The 17,443-nt window shown below is 48.0% G+C and overlaps 1 protein-coding gene across 2 annotated transcripts in view; it reads left to right on the forward strand.

Moving 5' to 3' along the window:
• LOC129344422 (NADPH--cytochrome P450 reductase) overlaps positions 1–17,361 on the forward strand; it is a 68,429-nt gene extending 51,068 nt beyond the window's left edge. For both annotated transcript variants that reach the window (XM_055001036.1, XM_055001037.1), the window contains exons 6-16: positions 1,270–1,394; positions 2,726–2,815; positions 3,498–3,596; positions 4,826–4,942; positions 5,766–5,884; positions 7,746–7,927; positions 8,603–8,752; positions 10,925–11,192; positions 11,801–11,946; positions 14,604–14,689; positions 15,386–17,361. In XM_055001036.1, the coding sequence (XP_054857011.1) occupies positions 1,270–1,394; positions 2,726–2,815; positions 3,498–3,596; positions 4,826–4,942; positions 5,766–5,884; positions 7,746–7,927; positions 8,603–8,752; positions 10,925–11,192; positions 11,801–11,946; positions 14,604–14,689; positions 15,386–15,530 (1,527 nt within the window). In that variant the 3' untranslated portion in view covers positions 15,531–17,361. The remainder of the gene's footprint in view (positions 1–1,269; positions 1,395–2,725; positions 2,816–3,497; positions 3,597–4,825; positions 4,943–5,765; positions 5,885–7,745; positions 7,928–8,602; positions 8,753–10,924; positions 11,193–11,800; positions 11,947–14,603; positions 14,690–15,385) is intronic.
• Positions 17,362–17,443: the final 82 nt, after the last annotated feature.

The raw sequence follows: 17,443 nt of genomic DNA on the forward strand, positions 1-17,443 counted from the left end.
GTTGATTAGTTGTTTTTGTTTGTTTGATTAGTATATGTGTATTGTAGTTTTTTTAAAAGTTTGTCTTCAGTTATATAAAACTTTTAATAAAAAAGCTGAGAGAGAGACTGAGATTCTCTCTACACAAGACGAATTACACGAGGACGCTCATGTGAAGGAGGATGCGATGTTGTCTGGGAAGTCAAGTTTTAAAAGACAAATCGGAAGGCTCCATCAGTTTCACCTCTCTAGAGCAGGCACAAAGATGCTCCTCAGAGGGTTTGTATATTTCCTCCTCACCTCTCCCAAGGGGAGGTGAAATTGACAGAAACTTCAGGAAGGCCAAGATGAAATAAACAAACCCTCTAAGGAGCAATCTTTGCTAGCTCTAGAGAGATGAATTACCCTTCCCAGCTAACATTGCATCTCCCTTCACTTGAGTGTCCTTGTGCAATTTATCTCATGTAGGGACTCTTAAGTCTGACTCAAAGTCCCCCAGTAAATTTCGTGGTGTAGCAGGAGTTTGAACCTGGGTCTCCTTGTTCTTATCCAACTATGATGCCATACAGCTGGCTCCTGGGCATTGATTGAACTAGAGGGGGCTTCATGTGCCTGAAGGGGCCTGAGGGGGTCTCACCCATGCCAAGATGCCCCCTGCTGTCTCTCAGCTGCACCTGCAGGCTGGTGTCTTTTGATGCTGTATGAGGTGGGAAATGCTCTGGGCATTTCTTTCTCCCACGGGTAGGCCGCAGAAGGGCTGGGTCATATCCTGCCAGCAGAAATTCAGTTTTGGCATGGGCCTGGTCACTCCCAGCGTCCACTTGTGCAAACAATGTATTGGCCAATTTGCAATCAGAGCTACATCCACACATTGCTGGGATATTGCGCCATCATGGAGCACTGTAGCTGTTACTCACAATTGTTCTGCCTACACAGGGAAAATCCAGTTTATTTATTTATACCCCACCTTCCTCTCCAAATGGGGACCCAAAGCATCTCACATCACTCTTTCCACTGTTTTATCCTCACAACAAGTCTGTGAGGTAGGTTAGACTGACAGTGTGTGATGGGCAAGGTCACCCAGCGAGCTTCTGTGGCAGATTCGGGATTCGAACCTGGATCTCTCAGATCCTAGTCCGATGCTCTAACTGCCGCATTTCGCTGGTTCTCAGATTGTGAATCACTGCTATAGCTCCATCATGTCACAGTGCCCTGGCAGCTTGGAATTCCAGTTTTTCTTCTCTGGACTTGGCTGCATCTGAACTGGCCAACCTCTTTGGTGCCTTCCAGGTATTTGGACTTGGAAATAAAACATATGAACATTTCAACGCCATGGGGAAATATGTGGACAAGCGACTGGAGGAGCTCGGTGCCCAGCGGATCTTTGAGCTCGGCCTAGGGGACGATGATGGGAAGTGAGTGGCCATGTGGACCGAGGATCGCCAGTTGGCTGGCGGGCCAGTCTAGCATTACTTCTCTTTTTTTGCAATTCAGGGTTTTGACATATCACTGTAATGCTTTCATAGTTGTCTTTCTTAACTAAGGCATAGGTTAGCTGAAATATTAGTTACAATGTGTAATTGTTGAGGGTTTTTAAATCAGTTAATGGTAAGGAAACATTGTGTAGATGTGTGCATAACCTAACATATTTTTTAAATAAAACTTGAAAGAGAGAGGTAACAAAGTATGGCATTTCTACTACTTAGGATTTGAACATGTTCTTGCCAGGTAGCAGAAGCACAGCCTGTGGACTGTTGGTTCATTTAGGGCTTAAAGGTAAAAACCCGGACTTTGAATTGCACCCCTAAACTAGCTTTGCATAAATATGCTTATTTTCTATACTTTTTTTCTGCTCATAGGGCAGGAAGTAGAGGAGCTGCAGGGTACAGAAACTCCACAACCACTAGAAATCTTATTCAGCCCTTGCTTTGGTTACTAAAGTTTCATCAGGCCATGCCTACCTGCATTCAAACCCATTTCTGCAGCCTTGAGGACTAGAAACTTTGCACATGAAATCAAAACCCCCAGAGGGGTGATTCTTGGGTGCTGCTTGTATTGCCTCTCTCTCCAGGTGCTATGTTTAAGGTTGTAGAGCATCCGGATAGAGCAGCTAACTTTTGTTTCTAGTTGCAGGTAGAATACTGCATTCTGTATCCAATTCGAAACGATGTCTGTGCTTGCAGGCAATTGTTGCTTAAAGCCTTCTTGCTGACTCGTGATAGAGATTTTAGAGTCTAGATTAGGAAAGACTGAAAAATGTTGCCGACCCAGTCCTTGAAGCTGAGAATACAAGGTTGTCTGCTACTGAATCAGTCTCTTGGTTCATCTAGGTCAGCGCTTTTTTTCTGGCTGACAACAGGCCTCCAGGGTCTCAAGGCGTGGAAGGTTTTTCTTGACACCCACTTCCTGAGATCTGTTAACTGAGGAGCTGGGGATTGAACTCAAGGACTTCCACACGAAGAGCCTAAACTGTACCAATAAGCTGCAGCCGTTTTGCCCCATTGCAAATAGTAACAACAGGGGGAGACTTGGGCCTGTGTGGGCTTCCCAAGGCATCTACTTGGCCTCTCCAGGAACCAGGATTCTGGGCTCAATGGGCCTTGGGCTCTATTCTGCATGACTCTTCTTAAGCATTTGGTGGTATAGAAAATTTGGAAGAGGACATGGGGGTGGGGGAGATCTTTTCTAGGCAGGAAAAGGCATGTTAGTTCCCTTCATCATGTTTTTTCCCCTCTCCTTCTGGCAGCCTGGAAGAAGATTTCATCACATGGCGTGAGCAGTTCTGGCCAGCAGTGTGTGAGCACTTTGGAGTGGAGGCCACGGGAGATGAATCCAGGTGAGTGCAGGGATAAGAGATGGTGGCAGCAGTGGTGTTGCAAGCCGCCATGGTTCCGGTGGATGGAGAGTTGATTTGGATCCAGGAGACATATGTCCTTCCTGCATCTCTGCTGTGGTCTCCCCCTGTACAAATGGCCAAGGTTGTTACCCCCTGGGAAGTTTTGGGAAACTGAACCATATACGAGCCCGAAGATGTCTGAGGCTCATTCTTGGCCCAAACAAAGGCCAAATCTATCCATAGTGGTTAGAGTGTCAGACTAGGATTTGGGAGGCCCAGGTTCAAATCCCCATGGAAATTCACCAGGGGGCATTGGGCCAGTCACACCCTGTCATCCTAAGCTACCCCGCAGGGTTGTTGTGAGGATAAAATGGAGGAAAGGAGAATGACACATGAGCTGCTTTGTGTCCCCCTTGGGGTGAAAGGCAAGGTATAAATAAAATAAGTAAATAAATCCACAGCCTGAATGAAGCCTCTTCTGTATGTTTCTTCTGGATACAGAGGGTCGAGGAAGGGGCCCCGGATCCTTCCTGCATGTTGCCACGCACAGCAGACTTGGTTTGCTGCTTGCAGCTTACTCAGAACTATCCCCAGCCCTCTAACCACTGGCTGCTGCTGTCCCCTTAATTCCCTTTTGTCCTTACTGTTACCTTCTCCTCCCCTCTCTCCTGTTCTCCCGCAGCATACGTCAGTATGAGCTGGTGATCCACAAAGACATCAACGCGAACAAGGTTTACACTGGAGAAATGGGCCGTCTCAAGAGCTACGAGAATCAGAAGCCGTAAGTTTTAATTTTTTAAAAAAATATCCATGGGAAGCTTTGGTAATGTGCTCTGGATCTTGATTTTTTTTAAAGATTGCAATTTCTAGTTCTCGTTACCCAGTGAGACCAGAAAAATGCACGTGAGCCCATGTGGCAGCATTATACTGGCCCTAATGACTGGTCTATCAAAGTCAGTATTGTCTAATCCGACTGACAGTGGCTCTCCTGGGTCTCTGGGTAGAAGTCGTTCACATCACCTCCTGCCTGGTCCTTTTAATCGGAGATGGTGGGGATTGAACCCGGAACCTTCTGCATGCCAAGCAGATGCTCTTCCACTGAACCACAGCTCCTCTCATTGTATAGCTGGAAGCTCAGAATCTCTGGGTGCAACTTAACACATTCAGCCCCTGTCTCTATGCATACCGGCATTGGGAAATACTTGCCAGGGACACATTCGGCGTGTTGTGCATAAGAATTCCATCAGTGCATTAGTGTGTTTGCTTGCTACGTTGCTTTGGAGTAAGGTTGGGTGGTTGGTGGCGGTGTCCCTTGCGTCTGAGGGGTGTTATCTTGTTTCTGCACTTCCTGAAACAACAAGGAGCAGACAACGGTGGACAGGATCCAAATCCTAGCAAGATCCAAATCCTCCAGGCAGCAAAGGGAAATAACAATAACAACAATAATAGCCCTTATATACTGCTCTTCTAGACAGATTAGTGCCCCACCCAGAGTGGTGAACAAGGTAGTGTTATTATTATCCCTACAATACAGCTGAGGAGCTGGGGCTGAGAGGAGTGGAATGGTGGCTGGATATGGGATCAGGCCACTGGGGAAGTAGGCAGCTTTAGACTTGGTGTGTGTAGCTAGCCAGCGTCGTTGCCAGTCAGGGATGAGATCCAAAGGAGTTAGCCGTGTTGGTCTGCAGTAGCAAAATAGCAGAGAGTCCAGTAGCACCTTTAAGACTAACCGACTTTATTGCAGCATAAGCTTTCGAGAGCCACAGCTCTCTTTGCCAGATGCTGACGAAGAGAGCTGTGGCTCTCGAAAGCTTATGCTGCAATAAAGTCGGTTAGTCTTAAAGGTGCTACTGGACTCTTCGCTAGTCAGGGATGAAGCTTTACAGAAACAGAATAACAGGTTGAGTTTAAAGATCCCTATTGCATTGTGGCGAGTGACCCCCAACCAGATAAGACGATAAATCTAAGTGGAGCTGCACAATCCAAACCGGTCTTGTTATTTCCATCCAGGCCATTTGATGCCAAAAACCCCTTCTTGGCCCCCGTTACGATAAACCGGAAGCTAAATCAAGGTGGAGAGCGGCACCTGATGCACCTGGAGCTGGACATCACCGGTTCCAAAATCCGGTAAGTTGGCTATGGAGAACATGACAGTCGAGAGTTTTATCGCCTGCGTTATATTGAGCTTGCTAGATGATTTTGGAAAGTGGCACAGAATTTGCCGAATACATGTTTTGCTTCTGTGCGGTTAGTCATCCTGTGTACTTAAGATCATACGTGACCCCAGAATTGTAGAGAGATGTACTGTACCTCCTCTTCCTGCCCTCTGACTTGTGACATTTTGTGTGCAGTGTAAAAGAGTGAGTTGTATGCAGAGTTTTAACTTCCTCCCTGTGTGGCTTAATGTGGTTTAATTCGAAGATTTCACTAAAAGGGCATTAGAGTCAGACCTAATTAAAAGGGCGCATCCAAGGTATTGGAGTCTTAAAGGACCACAACATGGTGAAAATTCTCATTTAGCAACAACAGTTTTGTTGTTGTTGTAGAACTTACGGAGGAGTTAACCATTCTGTGTGTGCTTTAAACTTGTGTCCAGATTTTTAGAAAATATGTATGCTTTCTCTCCAGATCTGGAGAAATAAAGCTCATTAGAGAATAATAAATGCTCCTATGAAACTGAACATAGATCTTTACTGATTCCAGATTCCAGTCTGCCCTGTGAACAATCTTCAGTGCAGATTGATAATTTACGCTGATTGGTCACTTTCAGACACCTGGCTTTTTTTTTAAAATCAGTGATTTCATTGGGGCTTATCCTATCCCTAAAGTTGCAGGATTTAAAGTTAGCTGGAACTTCTAGAGAGTCCTCAGAAATGCGTGCCTAGATTGGAGGAAGGCTCCAAAGCAAGAGATGGGACATAGCTAACTCTTGGTCGTTTTCTCCCCCCAGGTATGAATCTGGAGACCACATTGCTGTGTACCCAGCCAACGATACTTCACTAGTGAACCAGCTTGGCGAAATCCTTGGAGCCGATCTGGATATGGTCATCTCCCTGAACAATCTGGATGGTGAGTATTAATTCCTACCCACCCCAGAAAACCTGACGTTTTGGGGGTGGTTTTTTTTCTTCCAAGGTAGATTTTTTTGAGCTAGAATTTTTCTGCTAACTGAAAGGGGCGGTGTAATTTCCACCAATTTCCCCTTCTTGCTGCAGACCTCCACATGCCATTCATGTCCCCTGGGATCAGATTGCAGGTGAAACAGTGGACTGCAGTGGGTGGTGGGGAGGCAAGGAAGTTCCCTTCCACTGATGGAAGGTGCCATCCGTTAGCAGAAAATTTAGCTCGGATCCAACCTCTATTACATCTGGAGCTTTTAAATCTCCAAGAGAGAATGAGAGGTTTCCACAGCTGTCCAATTTTCATCCTCTAGTAGCTGTTTCAGTAGGGTGTGCGTGTGCGTGCGCGTGTGCACATGTGCACGTGTGTGTGGTTGGAGCGTGTTGAACACATTTGCATATGGCTGGTTGCTTCACATTTGCCACAGCCTCTGCTTGCTTTGCAGACTTAGCTTTTGCCCTCTTTGTGCCTTTGAGAGTATGTGATGCCTTTCTGGGATCGACAGTGCACTCATTCTGGATGTCAGTCCTTGGCAGATAGATCCCCAAGTCCCTCACAGCAAGCACTCAGGTGCATTGGTTGAAGTGACTTTTATTAGAGATCTATACAGTCCAAGTGATCGATACGAATGCATTGGCAGAAGTGACTATTCAAAAAAGGACAGTGTTAATTATAGGGAAACTTCCCGCCCTTTGGGTCCGTTAACATTCTGGCGCGAAAACCCCCAAAGAGTTACATGGGAACTGATTAGTTTAGGCTAGACATAGTAAAAAATGAAATCATCTCAGTCTCTGAGAAAAGATACATTGCTCGCTGTCCGCAGCTTGCATCCAAGAACACTTGCTTTAGAAGTGAAAGTAAATACCTTCAACAGATAACAGCCAACCCCCACTGGCTCAGTACATTTCACGTTAGCAGTTTACACACTCTCCGATGATTAACACAGTGTACAGAATACAACCTCTGCAACCATCTGTGATCAGCACAAAATGCAAAACACATTAATGGCAGGTGTGCGGGCAGGCATACGTGACAGGTTTGTCCAGCCAAAAAAGCCAGTTTTCACAGTAGTTTAATGGCACGGGACTGAGATCTAAGCTGAGCTTGGCCTGTGCTGTCCCCTTGTCCCCAGGTTTGCCGGACGTGACTTTCAAGTTCTTTCAAGTTCTTCAAGTGGGTTCTAAGCTCAGCTGTTGCTAAAGGGTGAACCTTGCAGGGGTACTTTTCATGTAGGCACTATTAGCTATATCGGCTGATCAGGGCTTTTATTCTTGAACTGCTTTCTGGCTTGCCACCTCTTTATTCTCTGTATTCCTCCCCTTCACTCTCAATTTGATGACCAAGACCCGGATTTATGTAGCTTGGGGGCTGACCTTGAGCCACACACAGTCTTTCACACCTGAACTTACTTAGCAGAGGCTGAAGAGAAGGGAATTCATGACGTTGCCTCAGAGAGATGTGACAGGTGTTGCCACGGATGCATGAGCTGTGTGTATCATAAAATGGGACTGCAGATTTGGGACTCCCCAGCTGCCTGTATTTTTTTTTAAATGGTGGTAGTGTAGTCAGTGTTCAGCGGGAGGCTAGAATGACACCTGACCCTTATTTCTGGTTCCCATTTCAGAGTTGCTTTGGGGAGTGGGGTGTGTGTGCGAGGGATTTTCCCTATACTCACCTCTGCCCGTAATTGGGGACTGGGACCTCTTGAGGTTCATCAGTGGGTAGAGACCCCGATGGATGTTCTTCCCCCAGCTCGATTGATTTTCGTGATAACGGCATTCCCGAACTTTCCTTCTCTTCCCTCCTGCAGAGGAATCCAACAAGAAGCACCCGTTCCCTTGCCCCACCTCCTACCGGTCCGCTCTGACCTACTACTTGGACATCACCAACCCGCCACGCACCAACGTCCTCTACGAGCTGGCGCAGTATGCCACGGATGCCAACGAGCAGGAGAAACTGCGCAAGATGGCCTCCTCCTCTGCCGAAGGCAAGGTGGGTGCTGAACTGGCTTGTGCAGCTCCGCTGAGGTGGCACAAACGTTGTATCTCTGTTCTTGGGGCAATTAAGTGGCTGAGGCTGTCTGAACTGAGCTGGAGCTCACCAGTTGGCTGTGAAAACAGGACACTCAAGGTTGTGTTTGCTTCCGATGAGTGGAGGAGAGAGGACGGTTCCGGCACACATGCATAACCTTCTCCAAACCTGCCACATTTCCTTGGTGCAAGCTTTTCCTCTTCCGGGCTTCAGAGAGAGAGAGAGTCACTGATCTAGTGGAGGTGTGGAGGATGGAGTGGTGTGTTCTTAAGGGCATACATGCTCAGCTCTCCCCCTCTACTTCTCCCCAACCTCCCCTCCTCCTTTTAGCTGCCTTGCCCATGACACCTGTACTCCTGAATTTTCTGGCCAATGCTTAATTCCAGAGGGCTTGGGCCAGATTCAGTACAGCCATTCCGGCCCACTGAAAAGACAGAGTCTGTTCCAGTAGCGTTTGGTAGCCCATAGCAGTCTGAGATTAACTCTTTGCATGAACCAAAGACTTGCATTGGGGTGGGGCAGGCAAGACCCCAGCAGAGTAACTGGGGCTTGACACGAGTAAGGCAATGGAGCGGTGGGCTTTGTGGTCCACCCAATCCCGTGGTTCATCAGAGGCATTTGCTTGCTTTTGTGCAGTCGCTGTACCTCAGTTGGGTCGTCGAGGCCCGAAGGAACATCTTGGCCATCCTGCAAGACACTCCCTCGCTGCGCCCTCCGATCGATCACCTGTGTGAACTGCTGCCCCGCTTGCAGGCTCGCTACTACTCCATTGCTTCAACCTCCAAGGTGAGCAGGGTTTTTTTTCTGAGTCTGGAGGCTTTTTTTTTTAAAATCCAGTATATTTGGAATATAGTTTTCCCCAAAACTCCCCTCCCCCCCAATCATACCAATTAAACTGACCTTTCACTTTCCTCACAGTAGCAGCACTAATAATCGACATTCCATGGCTAGTTCTTCTCCATGTTAGGGCTGCCGCTCAGCCAAACAGGGAATGTGGAGTGCTTGGCTACTGGATGTTGAGTTTATTATTTTTTTTAAGAGACACCAGATTCTTAGGAGGATACAGTCAGATCAGTCATTTCTGTGCAAATATGTTTAGATGCAATCTTATACCTAAGCCCCAAGGAGGGATGTTGGAGGGCGCCGAAACGGTCGCATCCCGGTTTCTAGATTTTGGCAAGCACCGTCTACCGTACATCTAAGCCCATCTGCGCAACCACAGGATTAGAAACTGGTTGGCAGGAAGCTGCATTCATGACCAGTATGACGTTCTCCTCTGCTGCTAAACTACAGAAACAGCCTGTGTATATGATTTTTTTAATAATATTTTTTATTGTTTTCCAACACATATATACAAACATGAGACAGTTATCATTTTACTTGTCGATATCTATTATCTATTTCTTTTATCTCTTATATTCCACCTTATTACATCAATTGTGAGCTCTATTATGTCATTATACAGTTAATCTTAGTATCATATTTATGTTTACTGGTTATTGTTGTTTGCCATCCATTTGTAGAAGGGTTCCCATAGTACAGAAAAATCCTCTTCCACTTGCCCTTTCATTAACAATGTTAATTTATCCATTTCCTCCGTCTCCATTACCTTCGTTATTAATTCTTCTTGTTGGGGGACTCTTTGTTGTTTCCAGTAGGTTGCTAATAAGATTCTAGCCGCTGTTACTATATGGATTACTAAGTGTTCTTGCTCTCTCTTCATATCCGACATACAGTTTAATACAAAAAACCTCTGGTTTCAAAGGAATTGTTATCTGTAAGATATTTTGTAATAACTTATGTACCATTACCCAATATCTATGCACTTCTTTGCAGGACCACCACATGTGGAAAAATGTCCCTATACCTTCTTTACATTTCCAACACTTATTTGCCATATTTTTAAACATTTTAGCCAGTCTAACTGGCGTTAGATACCATCTATGGAACATCTTATATAAATTCTCTTTAAACACAGCAGATTTAGTTATTTTAACATTTACTTTCCATATCTTATCCCACTGTACTTGGTCAATATCATTACCTAAATTCTGTATCCATAGTCTTTTACATTTCTCCACCCCATCATTTTCTTTCATTTCTATTAGGAAGATATACATTTTCTTTATCAACTTTTCATCTGAGTCACATAACAGCCTGTGCATATGATTTATGCTGTACAGTAGGATGTGGTTGTTACTGTTGGCAGTGCTGAGAGGTAGAAGGTTTCCTCCATCATGCAGAGTCCCACAAGGTCTTTCAGAAGGGCTAACCAGCTCCCTTTCTCCCCTCTGTCTCCCTCATTTCCAGGTGGTAGGTAGGTAAAAAAAAAGGTTTAAAAAGGTAGGTAGTAGTTTATTGCAATTTAGCCATCGGCTGTAGCAAGTTTACCATTAACAAATACCGTGTACAGCTGATAACGACTCCATAAACTTCAAGAGCTATAACACAACTACAGCAAATATCCTAAAACCATATGATAAAAAGTTATCTATCCAGATTCCCCACTAGATGCCACAGTTGCTCTTGTCTTTCTTGCCACAACTGCGAATAGAGAGACTTTATAAAACACTTCTGCATTTGATTCAGATAGCAATATGGAAACTTTCTCGACCTCTGAATATTGCTTTAAGCCGTCCAAAATTGCTGCCCGGAATGTAACTCTTGGAGAGCAATACAGTGAACAGGCGAGGATATAGTGGAGTGGATCCTCAATTTCTTTAGAGCCACATATGCAAACGCGCTGAACCAGCAGGGTTTGGTTGAAGTGGCTGTCCAAAACTGCCATAGGCATTGTTTGGAAACGTAAAGAGATAAGTGATACTCTGAGGATGTGTTTTGAGACATTTAACTAAATAAGTGGCTCTAGAGTGATCGTGTTTAATTAATTTGTACCAGGGTGCTGCCTTTGAATTGAAAATTGATGTATGATCTTTTGCATCAAAATCATATATCCAGGTGCAACCAAACTCCATCCACATCTGTGCTGTGGTGGTAGAGTACAAAACCAAGACGGAACGAGTCAACAAAGGCGTGGCTACCACCTGGCTGAAGAACAAGCAGCCCAACGAGAACGGGCACAAATCCACAGTGCCCCTGTATGTCCGGAAATCACAGTTCCGGCTGCCCTTCAAATCCACCACACCCATCATTATGATTGGGCCAGGCACCGGCATCGCACCCTTCGTTGGTTTCATCCAAGAGCGGGGTTGGCTCAAGCAGCAAGGTGAGTCCCCTGCCAAACAGGCTCTGCTCTTTGGTGATCTCTGATTGGCCATACCAGCAACAAATGGGAAAGTCTGTTGTTGAATACAGGATGCCCCGTTTCCTGCTTGCTGTTACTTTCCAGGAATATTCTTTCATTTCTACTCATAGCAGAGACCTGTTTGATATAATGTACCCTCTACTATACCAGGAGGGCCTCACTCCCCCAGTGTTTCTGCATTAGTCACCGATCTGAGGAAGGAGGCAAACCCAGAGCAGAGATGCACCGGGCAGCCTCCTATGAAAGTGAGGAGTTCTGCTGCATCTCTGCGTCGGGAGTATCCAGTCTGATACATGGAGGAATTACACTCTCGTACCAGAGCTCGTACTAGTGAACCACGTAGAGATGCCCAGGGCAGATCTCTGTTGTGAGCTAACCTGTTGGGGGATCACCAGCCATATTTTTTTCTGGCATCCTAGTAGGTTCTTCTTGTGATACGCTGGTATCCTTGGCATATAGTTTTAGAAATGACTGCTTGAACCCCAAGTTGGAGTGTTTCTGCACCTCTGTTGAGGCATCGCAAAACTTGGGGTCAAGTTCAGCCTGTGTGTCTCTCTGTTGCGTTCCAGGCAAGGAGGTGGGTGAGACGGTGCTCTACTTCGGCTGCCGGCACGAGAAAGAGGATTACATCTACAAGGACGAACTGGCCAAGTTCCTCAAGGAGGGAGCCTTGACTCAGCTCCATGTGGCCTTCTCAAGAGACCAGCCTCAGAAGGTACCCCCATGGCTCAAGGTTGCAGAGTGCACTTAGCAGCCACGGGATAAGAGGACGGTTCCTCCTGGGGTTAGAAACTGGTTAAACAGGAAGAGGACAGTAGGTGACCCGTTCTTGCAGCGGGCTTGGGCATGATTTACTCCTGGGGAGTGGTGCAGTTTAATCAGTTCGTAACTGATTTGGAATTGGGGGTGGGCAGCAAGGGGGCCACGTTTGCAAACAGCACCAAATTATTCAGGCTGGGGAAAGATATCTCCATCCTGGGCAAGTGGTGATAATGCGGCAAGTGAAGTTCATGGTGAATAAAGTACTATGGTACTCACTGCAGTGAAAAATCCTGACTTTAAATATATGCTGGTGGGATCTGAACCAGCAGTGATTGGCAGTAGCAGGACGCTTGATGAAAATGTCGACGCAGTGTGCAACACTGAACGCAAAAAGGCAACATGCATACTAAGGATCAGGGCTTTCTAGGAAAAGAGGTGGTGGAACTCAGTGGTAGAATTCAGGACCACACAATGACGTCACTTTGGGTCAGCTGGAACAAGGGGGGAGTTTTTAAAAGTTTAAATCACCTTCGGCGAAACTGGTCATATGGCCGGTGGCCCCTCCCCCTGATCTCCAAACAGAGGGGAGTTTAGATTGCCCTCAATCTAAACTCCCCTCTGTCTGGAGATCGGGGGCGGGGCTACCGGCCATGTGACCATTTTCAAGAGGTGCCGGAACTCCGTCCCACCGCGTTCCAGCTGAAAAAAAGCCCTGCTAAGGGTTATTAGGAAAGGGACTGAAGGCAAGCCGGCCAGCATTGTCCTTGTATAGGAATACTGTACACAGTTCTAGTTGCCCCATCTAAAAAAAAAGACGTCATGCTAGAAAAAGTAACCAAAATCATCAAGGGCTTGGAGCACGTTCCTTAATAGGAAGGGCTAAAGAGTTTGGGGCTTTAATCATTTTCAGAAAAGGATAGATCGGATCAAGGATTGTACGATCATGTGGAGACAGTGGAGAGAGAGAGAAGTTTTTCTTCCTCTCCCCCCATATTATTATTGGAGCCCTCCGGGAAGCTGATGGGCAGTAGAGCCAGGACAGACAAAAGGGAAGTCCTTTTCACTCAATGAGTGATTCAGTTGTGGAAATCACGGCCATTGGAGGTAGTGAGGGCTGTGAGTATCAATGGCTTTCAAAGCAGATTAGACAGATTTGTGGAGGAGGAAAAGAAGTGCTGAAAAGGTGATCGCTAAATGGAGCCTCCATAACTGGAGGCAGTAACCTTCGGAATAGCAGTGCTGGGGGCATTGTGCCCTGCTCGGGGGGGGCATCCGGTTGGTCCCTGTTTGAAACAGGACTCTAGACTGAATGTGGTCGGATCTAGCATGACTTTCCTTTTCGTTCTGACCTGCTTCCAGGTTTGACAATGTCCCGATTGTCTAATTCCAACTCCACAGTTTCTCAGCAGAGTCTCCCTTCAAAACCTTTTTTTGTTGTTGTTGAAGTATGGCTTCCTTGCTGGTTCGGCCATTCATAATGCCTGATAAATGTCTGAGTTTTCTTTTGCACAGAGCGGTCTTGGAGTCTCTCTATGCAAAACTCCTGACACGTGTTCTTCACATGTCGGGGGACACACTGGTAACCGGGAAGCATAGTTTTAAATGACAGAGCCGGCGGAGATCACTCCGGAGGGGACAGATTCTCTCACAGCCCTCTGGCATGCTGGACTGTCTCCCCTTCCTGAGCCTTTTCCCTGCCAAGGCTTGGTGAATTTAAAGTTTTAAGCAGCGAGGGCGGCAAGGCAAAGCCTCCGGACAGTCCGGCTCACCAGAGGCAACAGAGGGCTGTGAGAGACTCCTTCCTCTCTGGTGCGATCTTTAAAACTACGCTGTCTTTAAAAACTACGCTTCCCGGCTAACATTGTGTCTCCTGGCACTTGATGAACACGTGCTCAGGTGTCTCCTGTAGAGAGACTCTTGGTTGTCTGCCGTAAATGAGAAAGGAAGGAGAGGGAGTCGTGGTGATTGGGCAGGAGGGTTAATCCCATGTCTTGCTTTGGTGGCCCGAAAGATGGAATCCTAGGAGAGGACCCTCCCAAGCGGAATCTGTCACCTGCCTACAGATTGGGTTTGTGGGTGGGGCCAGCAGCGTACAGCGGTTGCTGCAAGTCACTTGGGGCCTCCCAAAATCTGCTTCAAGTGGCCCACCACGGTGCTCCGGATGTGCCATCAGGTCTAAACCAGGAGGCGTTTTGTCCCTTGGCTGCATATGTTTTTGCGCTCTGCTAATGGATAGCCCGTACCGGGAAAACCTGGAGTCTGCAGTCACACTAGTTGATGGGGGAAAAACAAATTTGCACTTATTTTTGCTTAATTCTAGTTCTGTAAAGTACGGTCAAAGGAGAGGGACAGGTTACTCCCCCCCTCCCCTCTTCCGTCAGTAATCACATTCGTCCCCCTCCCTGACTTCAGAATTTGAACCAGGGACTTCTGGTGTGGTAACTTCATAGTTGTGAGGACTAGAAACCTTCCTGTGCTTAAAAAAAGAGAGAGATGGCTTCTGCAACAGGTGCCAAATTCTGTCCTTTCTGCGGTATGAGCTATTGCTGAGGAGACGCAGGCCAGAGAGCCTGCACAGTGCCTGCCCTTACCCTGAAACTTTGTCTCTAGATTTACGTTCAGCATCTACTGAAGAAAAACAAGGAGAATGTTTGGAAACTGATCCATGAAGGAAACTGCCATATATACGTGTGCGGGTGAGTGATTCTGAGACACACACACACCCGCATCAAATCTCTGGGGTTATCCTGTCTATGAGCCCACCCCACCCCCCGCTGCACTTCTGGCATGTGCAAAGATTTTTTTTTTTTAATCTCCTACGTTGTTGGGAGTGAGAAACCTTTCCCAATGCTTTTCTTACCAGGAGTCTTCTAGTTCACGTACCAATTTGTATTTTCTCAAAGGTTGGAAGCTGTTTAAAAAAAAAAAAAAGTGGGAAGCAAATGTGGTGGAGAGTGCCCTCAAGTCATAGTTGATGTATGGTGACCCCTGGTGGGGTTTTCATGGCAAGAAACTAAGAGGGGTGGTTTGCCGTTGCCTGCCTATGCAAGCCTGGTCTTTGTTGGGTGTCTCTCATCCAATTACTAACCAAGGCCGACCCTGCTTAGCTTCTGAGATCTGACGATGTCAGGCTTACCTGGGCTATCCAGGGCAGGGCAGGAGATGACGATGACCTCCAGTTAAATGGATGGCAGGTATCTGGGTTGGGAGAACGCCTTTCCCTAGTTGAGCCTCAGCAGAGTGCTGCCTGCTGGAGTAGCCGAAACTGAGCTAGAAAGGCCGAGGGTCCAACTTTGCAAAGGAGAACTTCTGGAGGAGGGCAGAGCAGAACCAGTTGTGGGTCAGCTGAAAGTCCCCGATTAACCCGCCTCTGCTTGTGCCCCCCCTTCCAGAGATGCCCGCAACATGGCCCGGGACGTCCAGAATGCCTTCTACGAGATCGTGGCCGAGTACGGCAAGATGGACCAGCAGCAGGCTGTGGACTACATCAAGAAACTGATGACCAAAGGCCGCTATTCCTTGGATGTCTGGAGTTAAGGGGGTGGGCAGGGCTGCCTGGGTGGAAGAAGGGCTGCCAGGTTGGCTGGGTGGAGGGCAGGTGGCGGGGAGGGGGGGAACTCGCCTGGCTGCTGCTGTGAGACTGTGCCTTCCTCTGCATTCTTTCCACCTCCGCCCCCCCGCCAACGGTGGGGCAGGGTGTGGCGTGTTCACGGGACTGACCTTGAAGCTAGACAAGGCCGCACCAACTCTCCTGGCGCACCTGCAAACATCAGCGGCTTTCTCTCTGTCTCGCCCTTAGGGCTGCTGCTGGGAGGCTGGGGGGGGGACACCTGTGGACTGGACTGCCCCTCTCGTCCTCACTCGGCCATCCAATTCTCTCTCCCCCACTGGAACACCATTCCCAGATATCTCTGCTTCAGCGGGAGCCGAGTAAGCAAGGCCCTTCTCGGTTTGGGGGAGGGGAGGGACCTTAGCGGGGTATAATACCATAGAATCTGCCCTCCAAGGCAGCCATTTTCTCCAGGGGAACTGATCGGGGCAATCTGCAGATCAGTTTTAATTCTGGGAGGTCTCTGAGGCCCACCTGGAGTAAGCAAGGCCCTGTGAAACAGGTTGGGGGCATTCGATCCCGCATCCCCTCCCTCAGCCGTCTTCTGGAACAGGCAGTTTCCGGGGGGGGGGGGCGCTGGGGTGCCATTCTGTTGCTCTGCTGCTCTTGGGAAAGCAGGAAGGGAAAGGGCGGATTAAAATTCCTGGTGGAGGGGAGGTTACAGAGCAGGCGGCAGGCAGGTTAATTCCAGAACTCGAAAACGTGAGGGGGGCAGGAGGAGAAGTTTGCATAAAGAAACCAGGGCCTCAGCTTCAGCGGTAGAGGATGGTGTGAGCAAGGTGGTAGGTTTGTGAGAGGGGCAGGGGTGGAGAAAGGAGCTTCCCCCCCCGTCCCTGCAGCTGTTTACACTGGTGGGACCAGCCGGCTTACCATCCTGTGCAGAAACCGGAACCTTTGCTTCTCCTACAAAAACCAGCCCACTTTACTGTTCTTTCAGCAGAGGCTCACGGCAACAGAGCTGCCTCCCCCTCTCACTGGGCCAGACTTTTTTAGCTTTGGAGCTGATTGGGTGGGAGAACCAGCCATTTGGCCCACATCCTGGGCTATCCTGTTCTCAAACCCCCGGAAACATTGGATCAGCCCTGCCGGATCAGACCAGCGGCCCATCTAGTCCAGCGCCCTGTTCTATGCAGGCCAAGGCCTTCCCCACTGGTGCCTGCTGTTTGGAGGTTGACTGCCTCTGGCTGGGGAGGTTCCCTTTTCTGGTCTGGTCTTGTCGCGTAGGGCCCTGTTCGATTGCTAGCTCACTTCTGAATCAAGTCTCGGACGGTAGAATTTCCTTCTCCCAGCGTAGTCCATGTTCCCTTACTGTGTAAGATTAAATCCTCACCTGCTTGGGTGCCTGCAGTGGGTGACGCTGAATCGATGTGGCACTTTGACCTAGACGAAAGGAACCCCCCCCCAGCTGCCTTCCTTTGGAGAACCATTCCAGTCTCTACTCACCTTCTGAATGCTGACCTGCCCCCCCCCCCCGTCCAACTCCGAGGAGGGCTGCCTCCACAGGATGTGCGTGTGGCTCTCTGCAACTTGGGAGTTCCACAGGGGGGGATTTGTCCGTCATTCAAATCACACGGCTGCTCGCCACATCTCGCACCTCCACTTAACGGTTAACATTGAAGCTGCTGGCAGATGTTCCACTGTGCCCCCACCCCCAAATAAATCTGGTGCATTTGGGAGGCGGCAGAGCAGATTGTCCATTGAATGTACATAATTTAAAGTTGACTTTTTGCTCTTGGAATAAAACCCCTGTATCTTTTACTCATTCTTTACTTGGTTGTCTGTTGGTTGGGGGGCAGCGGCTGTGGAGCGGGAGGGAGAGCTTGGAGCAATGGCTTTGCAC

The sequence above is a fragment of the Eublepharis macularius genome, chromosome 17, assembly GCF_028583425.1.
Source record: "Eublepharis macularius isolate TG4126 chromosome 17, MPM_Emac_v1.0, whole genome shotgun sequence".
NCBI classification, from domain to species: domain Eukaryota; kingdom Metazoa; phylum Chordata; class Lepidosauria; order Squamata; family Eublepharidae; genus Eublepharis; species Eublepharis macularius.